We start from the raw sequence: 18,712 nt of genomic DNA, 5'->3' as shown, positions 1-18,712 counted from the left end.
GTCATTTTTTTTTTTAACACACTTATTATTAAATGCCAAACGAATGTTGTTTTAAGTATATTTTTTTCAATAACAATAATAATATATACTAATAAACATTAGATTCGATTATTTTTGGTTATTAGATTTGGAATTTTTTAATTTATTGGTCGGCATTAATAATTTTTGCAATGAACTGGTACCTTTGCCAATGCGTAACACGTGATGAAACAGAAAATAATATTATGTTTAGTTATTACTATAGTTAGAATAGTCAACGTTATATAGGTAGTAATGTACAAAAGCTAATAAAAAAATACTAGTTTGAATAATAAATTTTGCGACGAACCGAAAACGATAATAATATTATTATTTAGTTACAGTGTGAAATTGTGAACATTTGATTAAATTTCGAACGCCAGTGTTAATAAGCATAATATAATTTAATAATCTTAAATCGATTTTAAAATGCTGTATACTCGAACGAAATATAACGTATAGTCGATATAGTTATAGTAATTTATTGTGTACTTAAACTCGACGACCGTTTTACAAAAACGTGTTAACGTTGTAATAACGACAAAAATAATACGTTCAATAATGTGCTGTAGCACCTTCCTATGCGCGGCTCGATAGTTGCAATTTAGAATTTATTTATGACCGATCGGTTGGTTACCTACGTTTGCATTTTTCTAAAGGTCGATGTTTTCCTAGCTAACTACATTTTATATTATACTTTTTTGCTGTATTATTATAAACATTTTTTATGAATAATTACTATTTTATTTATCGTAATAGTAAATTATTCAATGACCTTTTTAAAAATCTAAACATTATACACATAGAATCTGATTTTAATAAAAATAAAACACCACTTACACGATTGGTTTTATGCAGGTTTCCACTCTAATCTATTGAAACATAATTCTTACGGTACTTCTAGTCTTTTTTTATTGATATCTTTTTAAATTTCTTTTAATAGGAACCATAAATTTCCAGAGAATTTCCACTTTCCATCTGACGTTATTCCCATCGTATTCGGTTATTATTAAAAACTTTAGTATTGAAGCCTGTAGGACTTAATTATTATTTTATAATTGAGTAGACGTTTTTGTTGAAATAATAATTTCCTATCATAATATTTTTTCCAGTTTTTTATAATTTACTAAATTTGACACATTTCGTTTATCTTGTTGAGCTTGAAACCCTTTTGTTATACTCTCTCAAGTCTGAACTCATGAAGTTTGAAGTACCTACCTTACGATACCGCCGTGTTTGAAAGTTATTAACTTTATCGTCAGTCGTTTCTACTAAACTCGACGATCTAGTTTCATGTCGTTTCAAAAATCATAATGCACAGTTCCAAGTTCCATATTATAATATAATAGACCTTCATGTTTTTTTTGTCTCGATATTTGATTCAATCTTTTTCTCTGCCATAAATTATTATGGGTAGTTGATTTTTTTTTTTTAAAAGCTTTTTTCTTTTGTTCTAAAATTCTTTGTTTTTATGGTCATCAGAAGAATAATCTTACATGATAGTGTATAATATTTACTATCATTTTCATATAAATATTTATGAATTTCAAACAAACCTTTTTCATTATGTAAAACGTTTGTAAAAAAATATTTTTCTGGTTTTTAGGGTATTACCCATACAATAGTAATAATAATAATAACAATAATAATAATAATAATAGCCTTTTGCACAGGTGTTGACAACGACAACGACGACGACTGCGAACTCGTTGGGTGGTGATGCTCAACGACAACTGTTACACCGGAAACGATATTCGGTCACCGACCTGATGGACAAGCTCCTGGAAGACATATACAGAGTGGGTGGTGGTAGCAGCGTGGCCTCTGAATCATCGACAGACCAGATGAACTGGAGCGACGGCGGTGGTAGGCCATCGATCGCCACGAGCGAAGGATGGTCCAAGAGACTGACAAGAAAAAGTAAAGCTAAACTAAAATATAATGTAGTTATCACTGTTTAAGACTAGTTTTAAGTCCCATCGTCAGTACTGTATTCACGTTTTGTAAGTTGTAACTAACAATTAATGAATTAAATCATTTCATCAATTTTATCAATTCCCGGCCCCTCCTCATTCGATATTTTTGTTGTTGTTCACAACACTAACCAGAAGCGATTTTTGATGATTTTTTTCGGGGGTGTTTTATTTTATATAAAATATTTTAATAATCATCAACAGAAAATCTATACAAACTATGCTATACGAGTATAATAAAAAACAATTTACAGTCACAGTTATAGTAAAATTGGAGAAAAAATATAAATTGATAATTTCTAAAAATATATTTTATGACAAATATTCAAACAAGTTAAGGACATTACTAACAAATGCTATATACCTACCATATTAAAAATATTAATAGTTTATAGTTTAATATTGCTATTTATTCATTTATGGAATTTATAAAATAGGAATGCGATGCAACCATCGCACAATGCACATGATCAACTACAGATACTAGTTCAAATAATAAATATACTTTTTAACTAAAACAAATATTATGCTTGAAGCCATTTGAAAATTGATGACGTGTTATGTATCTGCAACGTCGGTCAAAATAAAATTGATTGAGAGTCTAATATAAAATAATGGACAAAAAAAAAGTAGAGAATATATATTTTGTTAACAAAAACTGGTGATCATTAAGTTAATAAAAGCTGTAAAAAGTGCATATTGATATAAGTAGATAATACTAATTCATAAATCATAATATAAATTTGCAATATAAACTGTAATATTATTATTTCAGTGAATATAATTTATTTTTGAGTATGCTATGCATACATTGATTCTAGATACCAAGAAAATCATTGTTCGATAAATGTTCAGTCTGCCTTAATTATTAATGTAAACATAAGCTTTAACATTTGAGTAAAAAACAAGTGGGTTTCATATAACAATTTTTTTTACCTAATCCATTTTTTTTTTTTTATTGGTCATGAAATTTACAAATTCCCGCTTCGACTACTAGGGCAATTAGCGTTAAATTAATGTATATACTATGAAGAAAAAAAAACAAATTAAAACAAAAAACAAATTAAAACAAATTAATTAATTATTAATTAATTATATACAAATAAATATATAGTTTTATAAACAATGAGTGTCTTATAAATAGGTACGTGGCAATATTGTTGTTGAATCCAATATTTATTATGAGTAAAACTTAAAAATAATAAATGAGTGATCCATATGTCAACACATATTATTCAATTAACACGTCCCGAGACCGATGAAATTAATAAATAATATTAACATATTCCAGTGGTTCTTAACCTTTTTCTAATAACGGATCACTTAACATTCTATTAGATTTTCGAGGGACACAGCCGTAAAATAAAACATTAATTTTATACCTACGTTTTAAAATTGTATAATATGTATACTAAACAATGCATATATAGCACAAAGCAGTTTACATACATATTAGTCATTAAAAAAACTTTAAAAAAATATATACAGACAAATACAATTTAAAAAAAAATCACATTCAAATTACTTAGCGGATTTTTTTCCACGGATTTAAAACAGATTCTAATAGTCCACAAAAAACCGGTTAAAAACTTCTGACATATTTAAAATTTGTTCGTATTTCTTGTGGTTTGGACGAAAGTCATATCTGAGAGAATTTTGGGGGGATCAACACGTGCAAAAAACATAAGGGGTAATTTATTTTATAGTTTCCTTATTAATTTATGTACCAACTTTAGAATGTTCAAACCCCCTCAAATAATCTCAGACGAACAAAAAAACAAATTTCTTTCCAATTATTTCATAGTTCTGAACCGTTTATTGAATTGGGTCATGATTAAATATAATAAATAATAATAATATAATGCCTATAATAATACATAATATATATATAATTATTTGTATCTTCGAGAACCTTGGACCAACTTACGATGTAGTAATTTTATTGACGAATGCATTTTTCGCATGTTATGTACCGTAGCCACGTATTTCCACGGAGAACGGGAGATAGGCATACTATTATATTGTAATATTATTCCGTCGACGTGCGGACGAAGAATATCACAATCATGAATCAAACAAAAATAATATCGAAACTCATATCACCAGTTATTCATATAATAATGTAATATACATTTTACTCGCCGTTCGCTCGATTTATACTTGTATGGTGTATATTATTAAAATAATACTCATAAAAGTTGAATAATATATATAGGAACACGCGCGGCATGTCTAACTCAAAGTATAGTTGCGAATGCATGGATGAACATATCGTTTAAATAATTTGTAACACGACTAGATAATTTATTGGTTTTCGATGCGCAGTACGTTTTCAATATTATTATATTATGATATTATTATCAATATTATTATTATTATATATTACGAGTTTCATCAGATTTTTTTCTTTAATTCGAATCCGTCGACGTTAATCTGTTATAAATAGACTTAGTTTCATGAAATTAAGTAAGTTCAAGCTTGATCAGCAATAAATCTGGTAGCCCAAAAAGAAAACACACAAATGCAACAGCTTCCGAACCCTAGTTGTAATACCTACATTTATCCTCGTACTTTGTAAATACTATACCTACATTCATATACAACCAGTGCCATATTAAAGATGAACCAGTGGTGGTGTGGACCGTTAGAGAAGGGACCGGATTCTCTGGTTCTGACTCCCACCACCATGAAACTAAAAAAAAAAACATTAACGCTTATAATTTCTTTCCTGCAGACCTCTTTTAAGCTTTTTATATTCTAGGTACCTACCTATCTAGAATTCACCAGAAAAAATTATGTTTAAAATATGGCAATATTATTATACATACGCCACTGTGTTAAATACACTAAGCACGTGCAGATAAAAGTAATACTAGTAATAATAAGCGTTACCTTATAACGCATGGTGATAATATAATATATACAGCGAGTGCACATTTCGTTTTATAATATAATATATTTTAGAGTCGGGCTCGCCAGCTACAGGTAGACGTAAAAATATATTCTCTGTTCCGTGTCGTCATATTTTGCCTATTATTTTCCGCGAGTGCGAGTGTAAACATCCGCTCGAGAATAATGTTATACATTAAAACATCGTGTGACTTTGCATGGTCGCCCACAACAGTTCTTTAACTACTCGCGTCACGTTTAAAATGTATCAAGAAAATAAGATTAAGATACTTATATAATTATATTATATTAATTTTGTAACAGAAGCTAAAGTACAAAATGTTATTTGAGAACGCTGACGAGATGAGGTTATTTTTTTCTAAATTCGACAACCGTAAGTGAAACGCGAAAAATCGATTGCAGATTTAATTAACAAACTAATAATCGTTGATTGAATAAAGTTTTAACTACTGTCGGTAGCCGGTAGGGTCCTAGGGTGTAATATAGGAAGTATTAATAATTTATACACGAAAGCGATTAATCAACGTTTTTGGTCACAATATCACATCTGTGATGAAAATAATATGCTTTATGATTATATAGCTAATCCATCGTTAATTTTTTTATAAGCTAATTGTATGCCTTATTGACAAAATGGGTATTTAAATATTAATTTTATTTATTAACAATGTTAAGTTATTAAATGTGATTAGGATTTAGGATAGATGAACTAATTGTCTACATTTTTTTTGTTCAAAAATGTAACTATTGTGTCGCGAATACGATTCATGCTTACATAGTCTTGCTCCGACCGATTACCATTCGCAATATTCGACAGCCATATTAGTAATACGATAATATAAACAAAATACACTTTTTGGCACCAAGCATAATATTATAAGGTACAAATTAAAAATTATACTGTTGCAGACTTTGTTGCATGACTTGTATACTATAACAATACGTAATATAGTATTATGCTATGTGTGTAGAAATATTGTATATTTGTTGCTAAGCGGTAGGTAACTCACGATCGACGAAAATGAGATTATTGTGTATAGGTGTACTGCGAACATCCTTTACGAAATTTGATAAGCTCCCATGAAACATAAGTCGCACAAACTGTTTCCTCTCACGTGTTCTGATCTATAAATAGAATAAATATATATAGCGATTGATGGATAGAGAGAGATAGAGGGATAAAAAGAGATCGTGACAAATGTGCACAATCATTCGGATGTGTACCTGCAGCTATACCTATATTATATACTGTGATATTATATTTATGTAAACGCGATTGATTTATACGGAAAATAGTCCAAACATGTCTGTTCGAGTATAAATAAACCAAATTACAGGCCATTCTTTGAAGAGAAAGCTTTGACAGAGATTTACTTGTTTGTGTTTCCGTCCGACCCGCGAGTCCGCGTTCCACAAATATACGGCAATACAGCTTATCACTTTCATTCAGATTCCTGGAATAACATCTGTACAACCCAACCACAGCATAAACAAATTCGCTCGTAAAAATTGATACGATTCAGGTAAAAAAAGAAAATAAGTAGGACGCAGCGATTCAATTCGCTGCACTACACGCATTGACGTTTATATTGGTTTTTGGTTTGGTGAGCTTAGAACGTTTTTTTTTGGAACAACTAGAGTTGTAATAAGTTCGATTTTATGGGTAGGTACAATCATTCGATACAGTAAAAAAAAACCCATGCTTGAAAAACTATCTATAGTTCAATAATATATGTTTCGATCGCCAACTTAGCCATCTCACTCACTCGTGTTATGAAGAGCGTAAACAAACCAGGTGCCCAATAAAGGTATAATATTGTTAATAAAAAAATGTACGATAGCTGGTTATTACATGTATGAAACCGTCAACCCACAATGACTAGTGATTAAACGTAGTATGGTAATATTATGTGTACTGCACACACACTGACTCGTCCAGCGTATTTTATTATATAGAGGTGTCCTGAAATTACTTTTAGTGCCATATAAATGTATAATAATAATATTAGGTATAGTATCACTCATCACGTATGCCATTTACTATAGAATTTATTTTATGAACGAACACGTTCGTCTGGTAGAGTTGTACCAAGTTGAATTATTGGTTTAGAGTTCGCACAGGTCTATGTTTATGGTGATAATCGATACCGCAGGGCGCAGGGGAATGCATGCCGCATGGTGTACACTCAGAGAGCGTATTAATTGATGGTGGGGTCTTGGCGATGGATCAACCCTGGACCTGTAATTTGTGTAAAATTAAATCACATGAAAATGATGGACCATCTGTTTATGATATTATAGAAATTTAAATAAATCAAACCTTTTATGAAGTGTAAACATTTGCAGTTTGTATGTCTCAAGTATTCTGATAGTCCCTTTAATTGTGACCTGCGTGTTTGGGGAAGTGGTAGAGAAGAAATCCAACCCTCGTCCTAATAAATACTAAACTTACCACAGTAGGTTTGTCCTGTATAATGAAGTATGCAGGGTGATTCACCAAGCATGCTCACTTCCATTTTATACTTTAATAATGAATTTATCAAAATCTTAATTTTGACTTTTTGAAATTTTCAAGTATGCTTAAAGACAATTTTTTTGAAATTCTTGAATTTTTTTGTACTACTAAGGGAGTATCCTGTGGTGATACTGATACAAATTTCAGTTTTTAAAATGAAAACCTTCTTTTTGTACTCTAAATTATTTAAAGTATTGAAAAAGAAGATTTTTCCCCCTTGAAAAAAAACCAGAAGGTTGTATTCCCACAGAACACTCTTCAAGTAGTACAAAAAAATCTTAAGAATTTGAAATATGGTCTCTAAGTACATATATGTATTTAAAAACTTCAAAAATATTTAATAACTGCATTATTGGAGAAAAGGGGTGAGCGTGTACGGTGAGTAATTCTGTATTATAGAGTGCAGTACACGAAGAATGATTTTTATCCATTAATTATTATTATTACTGTGATTATGATTAGGTGTGGAAGAGCTGTCTACCACTGTTGACTTGCTAAGGGACCAGTTGAATGTGTGCTGCGAAGCGCTTGTAAAGGCGCTGAAGAGGAGGGACATTTTGATTGCGCGCCGGGACGCCAAGTGCAACATGATCACTGCTCTGTTGCACGCGTACTCCATGAAACGAAGTAAGTAGAGACCCGACAGCGGATTAATGATATAATAATTTGTCTATGTCACTGCACAATAACACTACTAATACCGCCTAGGCCGGATTTATGTTTGTGTACCATAATATGCAAATATGTGATGCTAATTTTGTGTCTTAGGCGAAACAAACAAAAAATGCCCTCCAATATTTTATCTCCACTTTTCAAAAAGGTTCTGTGCCCTCTCCCCCGAATACCAAGCAAATTAAATCACTGTTTATCAAACGATCTTCCACCTGAGCTCAATATTGTAGTAGACTTAAGTAAAGTGATCATGGAGACGTTTCACGCGGTATTATTTTTTTTTCATTGAACTTAAGCCCGGCGACTAGGGCCATTAGCTGTTATAGGGGTTATGAACTGTAGTAGGGGTAAGGTTAGTACAGGTAGGTTGTTTTTTTTTTATGATTGTTAGGGTTGTTACGGTAGGTAGAAAACACGTGTATGTGTGGCAAGGTTTTTAACTACTAAGAACCCTGGTGGTCACCCATCCGGGAGCTAGTAGTTGTGGCCGTTACTTACTCCCAGTCGCATTCCGCGACTGGTAACAGCCAACGCGCCACGCCAAGCCACACGCGGTATTATTATGTACCAACAAAATACGTTATTATTTGTATAACACTGCGACTCGCAACTGTATGATAATATTTTAGTTATTGACTTATAGTATACCAAAAGAGAGAAGTGCCATTAGGTTCGTTTATGTCGCCTACCATCTCCAGACACTAACTGACGAGAGAGTTGCCAAAATCTCTCCGACGGCAATTTCGGAATATTATTATCTGCAAGTCTCGTCGGACAAAAGCCAAACGTTTGTCACTGTCGTAAACACACACACACGCACACACACACACACACACGCACGCATAATACAATACATTAAACGAAGCGTGTATATATAAATATATAATATATTTCCTTAAACCTCTTAACCCCTTCCCACGTGCTATCGTCGTACCGTGACGGAGACATCCGAATGGCTGACAGAGACATTGTGGCCGTATACAATACAAACAATATACAAACGGTTTGGTGGGCATTTTCGGGCGACTGTCGGACTGGGTTTCCGATCGATTCACCGGCAAACGGCGACGCGGAGACAATAATATTTTCATTTCATTTTGGGTCTTTGGCGCACTGCAAATAAAAATTTCAATTTCCGAAACGATTGTATAATGCAAGTCAAACACACGTGAAATCTTTTGTGTGCGTTTATTATATATAGCTCTCAGCCTCTCATTCGGTATAATAAAATTATATTTGCCGAAAACGATAGCCGCATGTCGAATCGTGAGAATAATAAGTTTGGTTTTATATTCATTTCTAAAATGTACGCGCACCGAGTCGATAAACTGTTTTTTGTTTTTCAAATTAAAGACGATCGTAATCGAATAAATAAAAAATAAGATTACAAAGACGTCAAGACGACTAAAAATTACATTAGAAATTATTTTGTTTAACTATTCCCCTAATTACATTAATTATGTTTTTTTTTTTTTTAATCCCACTGGGATTCGGAATGCTCTGTAATTTTATTACTCAACTCTGATGACAATATAATTTGTTACAACTATTGAAGCCATCGACCATCCGATGTACTAATTGTTCAATAATATCCTCTGCTAATAATATGCGACAAACTATAAATGTACTTTGAACTGAAAAACGTTATTGGTATTTTTTTTCTTTCGGGTAAAATGTTAAAATGATAAATTATTATTAAAATGGCTTCTTCATGGTTGGGTAAGGGTTTTTTTTAAATATGATAATATAAAGTTTGTTTCTCTTTTTTACAAAAAAATATTTCCTTCTAAATTTCATTCTCTCGGTATGACATTTAATTTTCACTTGAGTCATAGATATATACCATAAACATGTTATACCTATAGTACCCTCAGGGTGTGTACATATTGTGCACAACGCGTACCTAACGAATTTTATCTCTATTTCATTTCGCACGACAGAATATTTCACAAAATCACATCATTTCGCCTCAAACAAAAACCTTTCGGCCAAAAAGACTTTTATAATGATTTTTTTTATTAACTCTTTGACACTTTACATTAAGTATTTATTATTATGCTAAGTCAAAATAACATAGAAGTTTTATTTTGAAAATAAGTGTTTTTTAGGTTTGACTATATTTCATGCACATAATTTTATTATTCAAAACTTATATTCGTTATACATCTTATTCAACATTCAGCTCATAAACATATCGATCAAATATAATGTATTCAATTCAATGGTTCCATAATTTATTCATTAAAATAATTCAAAAATCTACTTTTGAATTAACACTGTGGTTTTTATGAATGTTAAATTAATTTTCTTAACTAAATTTTAATATTCTTTACTATGCATAAGATTGGTATTTTTAACAAAATTAATGAGGTATTTGTAAATATTTATATTATTTGAAAATGGTTTAAAACAGATAAGCAAAATTTAACTTCAGCCATCTAAAACTCTTGCTATGGCCTATGACTCTATAATGTGATGATTTATAGCATTAAATTAAGATATTAATTTATTACAATACTATCGTATACATTTTACACAGCCAATTAGAAACAAAAATAACGATCAAACGTAAAAAGGTGACCAATGTGTTGTCTACGGGTTTAAGTATGTGGGTTTATTATACTTCATGCTGCATTGCAGCTGTAGCTATATAATTACTCAGCGGTACTTATTGTAATACTGAGTACGTATTTTAATATATTTATTACCGTTACTATAGATGTAATAATGTACATGCCCACAGGCCACAATGGTATTGAGGCAAAATATCCAACGGATAAAATAACCAATCTATAAGAAAAATAAACAAATAAAAAACCCTCTGCTTCACGTTAGGTTTTCATAACAGTTTAAAAGAGTTACAGTATGAACTATTTATTGAAATACTAGTTTTAGATTTTCAATCCTTAGCTGTGCACATTGAACATTTCATAGTTTTTTAACTGCAAAATAATTTGCACATTTTCGAGATTTTACCAAATTTTATCAAATTTTAAACTTTGAATGGTTAAATAAAAAAATCATGCCAATCTATCATTAATTCTTTTCAGCTGCTATTATAGCAAATTATGAGAAACCTTTTTCTGGTGGCCATAAATATTTTTGTTTTATACATGGTGAAATTAAAAATATTGTGAACAATATTTAATTTGAAAATAATTTAATTTCCCATTTTCCGTCTTAAAGTGGTTATTTAAATTGTTTTAAATTTAGATATCTTATCCTATACATTGTTTATTTTATTCCTGGATATTTAATCCATCGGATATTTGAGTACATGCTATATAATCCTAGATTTGACTGCAATAGAGATTTGATGTACACGGACCTCTCGCCCCCACAAAAATTAGCACCCATTTAAGTACACAAAACATGTCTAAACAGTAAACGCACGTTAAAATAAGGCCTGAACTTTGGTCTAGTACACAAGTCTTCTTCATGACACTTTTGCGATATCCGGTTATCGTCAATCGTCATAATATTATATAATTTAATTTAAATATATTCCGATATCTAACAGCGGATATACAACATATTGTTTAATTTTGTTTAATCCGTGAATCGTCATCCAATCGTTAACGAATCCGTCTCCAATGACGCTCGTGGGCGCACCCTGAAACGTAAACACTTTTATAGGCTAAGGACCGTATGACGATTGGTCAAAATTAGAGACAACTTACCAAAATGAATGACGCGTCCAAACGTCTTATCGATCGGCATTGAACTGAAACGTGGTAGTGTAGTTCTGCGGTTGACTATTATACCAAGATCGATTTCTCACCCAACTTTCTTTCCAAATCCATTTCCTTAAAAATTATCACATATTTTCAAGTATTATTCGAGGACAATAATTATTGTTAAAGTTTTGCACAATAATGAATTATATCTACATAATAAACAATACTCATTTGGATGATAATTTCACAAATACAATTTCTTCCAATAGTTACCTTTCAGGTACCCATATATCCCGCTATTATATACAATTACTAGGTAGTTAGTGCCAATAATTGTCAATAAATATAGTTCTTATTACATAATATTGATTACACGTGACTGTTATTGTTATTTATACATTTGAAGGTATTTATATTTTTATTAATCAATGGCCAACGAAAAGATTACTTAATACTAATTGAAAACGCGTAGGTGTTCATATAAAAATAACAAACTTTTACGCATAGAAGCTAATTTTTGCTCTCAATTTTATACAACTCAGATGCTTCGGTGTGTTTTCTGTATCATGGTTAATATTTATTATAACGTAAGGATGCTAAAAAAAATTCTTTTGCTTTTCATACAAATTCGCATACCATGTTAAAACAAAATATTGGTATGAAGGGACTATTTTTAAATGTTTTCAAAACATATTGCACAATAATTACTGCTTTATAGTTGACATTTATTCTGTAAATTAAGTATCGTCTGTGCAGTTACATTCTCGATCTTTAAATATGATTTATGAAAAAGCATTACTATACTTCAATCCTTTTGAAACTGAAAAAGTGAGATAAATAAATGAAAAAAGTTTTGATTCGATGAAAGAAAAAAAACCAATTATCGATTGCCATTATCATTCTATCAAGTATTGAGAATAGATACTATGTTTATTTAATAATGATAGATTAGTCGCCATTGATATCTTTTGTAATGGAGAATAAATCAAATTAACACGGTTTTTGAGTTTGGATACCCTCCGGACAGTTCTGTAGTTAATACAGACCAATATCATAAGTAATTTGTTGGAAACTTGTGTCAGCTAATAGTTCGATCTATTTTCGGGGTAAGCCTTTGAATTTTGTCTTTTGACGATATTATCTGTCTCATATAAATTAATGAACAAAAAAAACACGAATTTTATCTAATTACAACTAACAAGTTTTGGTAGCTATCTGTCTTAAATTATACAATACAAATTCAATAAAACATAATATGTATATCCATTATTCAAAGGAAGTACATGTTAAATTGTAATGTAGATATTCAATTGTTTAAAGTAAGTATTTTTACTCTCGAAATTATTTGAGGCTGAAATTTGAATAAATTTAATTTTTTTTCAAAGTAGTAAGCGAGTTCTCTCTAGTTCGAGTGATTTCATTCTTATAAATAAACGGTGTTTTATTAAACTTTTATAATTTGCATCTAATATGTATTCTAGATACTTTAAGTACTTATAGCCTATAGATGCTTATATTATAGTGATAGTGGTGTAATATTGATTTTATTTGGTCTACATTCAATAAATGTAATTCTATTTTCTTATTTAGTATACGAAATTGCTTTGTCACTCACTCAAAATTATAAATCAACAAAAAATAAATGAAAATTTAAAAAATAAAATAACTACGTTACGGACGAAGAAGTTATTGTAATGAAAAAAATTCATTTTTAATCTTTACTTTTTTAAAACAAAGCTCACAAGTTAAATATTAATTTCAAACAATTCTGTCTGAATTAATTAATTAAATAGTTGTTTGTTACAAAATTGGTATTTCAAACAAAATATAATAAAAATAAATAATGAATTGTTTTTTATTTGAATATACAATGCTTATTATATTCTTCTGAACATTTTAAAAGAACGAATTATAACTAAGTTATCTTGAACGATGTGTGTTTCTAGCGCGACATAGTATATAAAGCCTGCAGTATAAGGTCACGGAATTTCGTAATTTGTATTGCTTTAATTTTGACACACGATAAAAAACGAACAAAAAATTAAAGTCATTAATACCAATCGACCGTGCAACAGTAACAGTTCGGTTGTAGATACCCGTCGACCAAATCACCTAAATCGTAAGTACGTCACGTGGGTAAAATCGAAAAGACATAAATTCTTATAAAATAATCGTTTGTTGTGGGTTATAATAATAATATAATCATATATAGATAGACATAATTAATTAATTTTTTGTTATTATTATCACGACTGAAACACGCATATTGTTTTAATAGACAAATATTAATATTTTAGTAAAATATTTAAATGCGACGTTTCGACTACCTAACATAATATATACTAACATTACCTAGCAAAAGATCAAATAGCACTGAGTGTGTGCTGTGGGGTGGGCCGAGTTCTATCGATACGATAGCGGTAATTGGATAGTAATAATTGCAAAATTGAACTCCAAAATGATTTTGTGTACTACGATCAACATCAATGCTGTAAGTGACTTGAAATATTCAAACAACGTTTAAACGTCACATTATTTACTCGCACGTGGCTTATTCACGAGTCCCTATTTTTGAACTATAGTGTTGGTGACTGTCAGACATTTTCATACATATTACCATGATATCATTGATTATACTATTATTATGTTAATGTTGTACGCTCGTTTGTTTTAATGTACAACTCATTACCCATTATTACTTATTATGCCATTATTAGTAGGACTGATCATTGCACACGGACCGGGTTATGTGATATATTTAAATTTGAAAATTGGATTTATTTTTACGAGTGTAGAATACGTATAATATATACCACGATAATATGCTCTCGTCTATACGATTTAATACATGGCTTCTCTATGCACACACGTAATTTTCACCGAAAAAAAAACAATAACTTTTCGATACCTACCTACTGGTGTTACGTTTATTTTATAAAATGATGTACTGTTAAGATATAATTTTGTTGACTAAATAATTAACGCTTCAATTTTACTTATCGAATTGTTGTCTGATACTATATATAAGGTCATACAGTCGATCCGACTATATAGTGACTTTCAGAGCATAATATATAGCACTCGTCTACCAAATTGTTTGTATAAAATAAACAGTTAATAATACTGTTTAAGTTTCTATCAGAAATCGATTTATGTCTTTTAACTGTTTTAAAAAGTAAAGGTAAGGTAATTTAATGATCTATTTGATCCTGTGAAATATTTACTCAAAATTAAAGAAAACATAAGGGTCCTAACATAATATGACATATATTTTATTTTGTAATAGAAAAAATTGGGTTTCTTTCAAAAGTTAGTTTATATTTTTGATGCATACATCTAGCAAGTTCCCAGAGTAAATTATTTCTAAGAATAAGTGTAACTATACAGTACTAACCAAACACAGGGTATATTCATTTTATTTTATAAGACGAAAAAAATTTGGTTTTTTTTAAAAATATGAAAATAACAGACTGTTAATGGAAAAAAAATATTTTCACAATGCAAATATAGTTGTATGTTGTAGACCTATGTTCTAATATAACTACGTCGTAACTTACCTAACCTAAAATGTTGATATAAACTTTTACCTTTTCTTAACAAGTCCATAGATATGGCTCCATATATTATGGTTAACTTTGTGTTAGCATTCTTACTGGTGTATACTTTTGAATCCATTATTTTAAAAGTTCACTTCTCAAAATTATGCAAAGATTTCCGATCCCGAATAAATTAGGATCGACAAGACATTTACCTACGACAAAGTCAGATTTTCAACGATCGCCATTTAGTCCCGACGTCACGTGTCTATTGACTCTTGTGTTTCGGTACTTATCATATTATGGACTATGGAGCGCCCGTATTTTCAACCAAATGAAACACTATAAGTACCTACGTAGAAATTTTATACTGTCAGACGTCAGTTGAAATACCAACCAACCTGCCACTATATAAATGTATGAATAATTTTATTTCGTATTCAAAAATAGTTTAAAGCCCGTACTTATCCTAATGACTAACAATGAATATCATAATTAATAAATACTTATCCGTAGGCTGTAGCACGACAATAGAGATTACGATTTACGAAATACGCCCACTGCTGAGACACCGCTGAAAACGATTAATTCTTTATATACTAAACTCGTATTTTATTTTCCCTTAAATATTTATCATGAAAATTATCACTTAGTAGCTACGCGGCTAGGTTAGGTAATGCGCGCATTTGTAAAACCACTTCGACATCATTACCGTTGCATCGAATTAGATGCCAAATGTATATTGTATAAATAATGTATCAGATTTTTTATGAAGTGAATCAGTTTTCATAGTTTTATAATAATTTTAAATAATTTTAATAATTAAATGGTTTACATATTTTTGCATATTTTGTACCTAACATTACGGTATATTTGAAAGTGGTTTTACCAAACTCATCTTACGCCGAACGTGATCGCAGTCGGATCATAATTATTCATAATACCGTTCGCATAAATTCGTAGTACACCTTTTAGACAAAAAGTGGTTGTCCCAAAGGTCTTGATATTAAATTATAGGGAAATCGCTAATTTTGCGTCCGGACCCAAAGCGCGCTTGAAGATCTATTGCGTAAACATAACATCTTATACAACGTGTAATAATAATCACACTTATATAAGCTATACAAGACACTGAACTCCACGAGCTGGGTACCTTGTATCCTCGTCCCCGTCTTAATATATCAACGAGGCGGATCGTCGTCGGTTTATAGTGATTTTAAAACATTTCATCTGGAAAGACTATAAATTGTCATCGTCGTGGGGGGATTGGCCCCGAACCAATAACGCTCCCTGCTCCGAACTCTGCACTGATAACTCGTCCGCCACTGTGGGGCCATCGCCAGCTAGGGTCCACAATAATAATATACTACCTGTCTACTACATGCGTATATTCGACTACGACCCGAGTCTCGTTAGCCCTTCTTATTGATATTTACTATGTTATAGTCGTTATTAAAATCCGTATCACGAAACCGTCAACAAGCTATGTCGACGTGATGGCCGATTATACCCGAGCTTTCACACGTCATGTTTTGTGCGTGCTACAGTATTACAACCCGAATTCGACTCGACGACGGGTGAAATGATATAGGTACGTTTTTCGTCATAATAATCATAATATTATTGTATCATGTTGTATATTGCGGTATAATGTCCGTAAATATAATATTCTGTTCTACTTCTACACTTAACCTAAACACGTATAGATAATACGATCTACGGGACGCGGGGGAGGGGGCAGAAAATCCCAGCCTATCGCCACCCCGGGAAGGGTTAGCGACGGAGCGGGGCGCCGCCGACCGCACGTGTGCACGAGAGGTGGACCGCCACCGCCGCGCCGGTATGGGGGGGGGCGTGAAGAGGGGTGGTCGGCCGATCGATAAAAACGTAACGCGCATGTTTAAACGCACAACAGGAGGAAACGCGTACCATATCAGTGCCGTATAATGTAACGTATAGTAAATTGCATTCTTCATTCAGACCGTCCGGTGTTTGAACCGTCGCCGCCGTCATCCCGTCCGGGCGACAGCAAGTCGAGACCAACGAAATATTCCTTATCAAAACACATTTGGAAGACGGGCGATGTGATGAATGGTTTGCTCAACACGTTGAAGAACATTGCCAGTCTCAGTGAGTACACCTCTATCTAAATAATACGATATAATGTGTGCATTGTGCATGTACGATACAGACGATTGGCAGTTATTTCGTTATAATATTTTAATGTCTAATATCTTACGCGCGTCCGTGCAATCATAACGGCATGATAGTAAAGACTTACTTTTTTGATTTTAATTTTTTTTTTTTTTAAATCCATTGCAATTAAATTATTATGATTTATATTATTATTTTATACGATTGTCCTACACTAATCATATTTTATTATCTGAACAATAATTAAACGTACCTATATACCGCGTTATTAGTATATACTATAGACAACAGTACCTATAATAGTCCGCAAACTATGATTTTCCACGTCATAGTAGGTAATAATATTTATGTACAGACGCACCGTTAAAATAGTTGTGTAAGTATTGGTACACCTAATCACAGCAAGTTGCCGTGCATTGTAGTAAACGATTAAAAATATAATTTGTAGTAACATTATGTACTGATGAAGTTACCTACGGGCTGTGACTATATTATTATAACAATCGTTTACGAAAAATCGTCTGTTTTTTTCCCGCGCACATATAATTTCATATTATACTTAGAAAATGTATAGCTATAGTGTATACCTCATGTATTACGGGTGATAAGTACGGTTTTCAGTTTTGTTGACATTTCCTCCTCCTCAACTCGTTCCAGCACCAATATAGCGGTAAACAAACACTTTAAATGATAACATAAATGACAACACGTCGGATAATAGTATTTTATATTTATTTATATATTATGACAATAGTCATTGCAGATACCTGCAGAACGGTATTTCGTTATCGTCATAATGCAATATTACGTTTTCGCTCCTGCACGTTCTTTATATAATCGAATTAGGTTTGGTCGATATTTCTCGTTTGCAATAAATATTAAGTGGTCGGAGAGCGCGACGAGTACTTACCTTTAATATTTACCGAGTTCGGTTCAATCGGTGGGAAACCCCATTATCATTAGCGCGGTGGTATTTATTTTTTCGTTTGGCATAAAAAAATTGCGGGATTTTCATTTTGATAATTTTTGTTTTTGGTTCAAGTGAAAAGGTGAGAAGTATAAGGAAAAAATGCCACCTAAATCATTTGCAGGAGGTACACCGACGTGACTTGAATCCGACGTGACCCGTCCTGTTATGTTTTCAAAGGGATACGACTGATGAAATGATGAATAATATTATTTTTGAGATGATAAAAAAATAAAATACCCAATTCAAACTGGACGTTTTACACAACGATCGATAAACAATATGTAACA

General features: G+C 31.4%; 1 protein-coding gene across 3 annotated transcripts in view; it reads left to right on the top strand.

Moving 5' to 3' along the window:
* LOC111027283 (TBC1 domain family member 30) overlaps positions 1 to 18,712 on the top strand; it is a 37,904-nt gene that overhangs the window by 8,577 nt on the left and 10,615 nt on the right. The window contains exons 2-4 of one of the 3 annotated variants that reach the window (XM_022305600.1): positions 1,680 to 1,938; positions 7,879 to 8,043; positions 17,282 to 17,431. In XM_022305600.1, coding sequence (XP_022161292.1) covers positions 1,680 to 1,938; positions 7,879 to 8,043; positions 17,282 to 17,431 — 574 coding nt within the window. The remainder of the gene's footprint in view (positions 1 to 1,679; positions 1,939 to 7,878; positions 8,044 to 17,281; positions 17,432 to 18,712) is intronic. The other 2 variants (XM_022305602.1, XM_022305603.1) reach the window with 2 other exon arrangements.

The sequence above is a fragment of the Myzus persicae genome, unplaced genomic scaffold, assembly GCF_001856785.1.
Source record: "Myzus persicae strain clone G006 unplaced genomic scaffold, MPER_G0061.0, whole genome shotgun sequence".
Lineage (NCBI taxonomy): Eukaryota > Metazoa > Arthropoda > Insecta > Hemiptera > Aphididae > Myzus > Myzus persicae.
The sequence above is the reverse complement of the archived record's forward strand: the minus strand, read 5'-3'. Positions and strand labels throughout refer to the sequence as shown.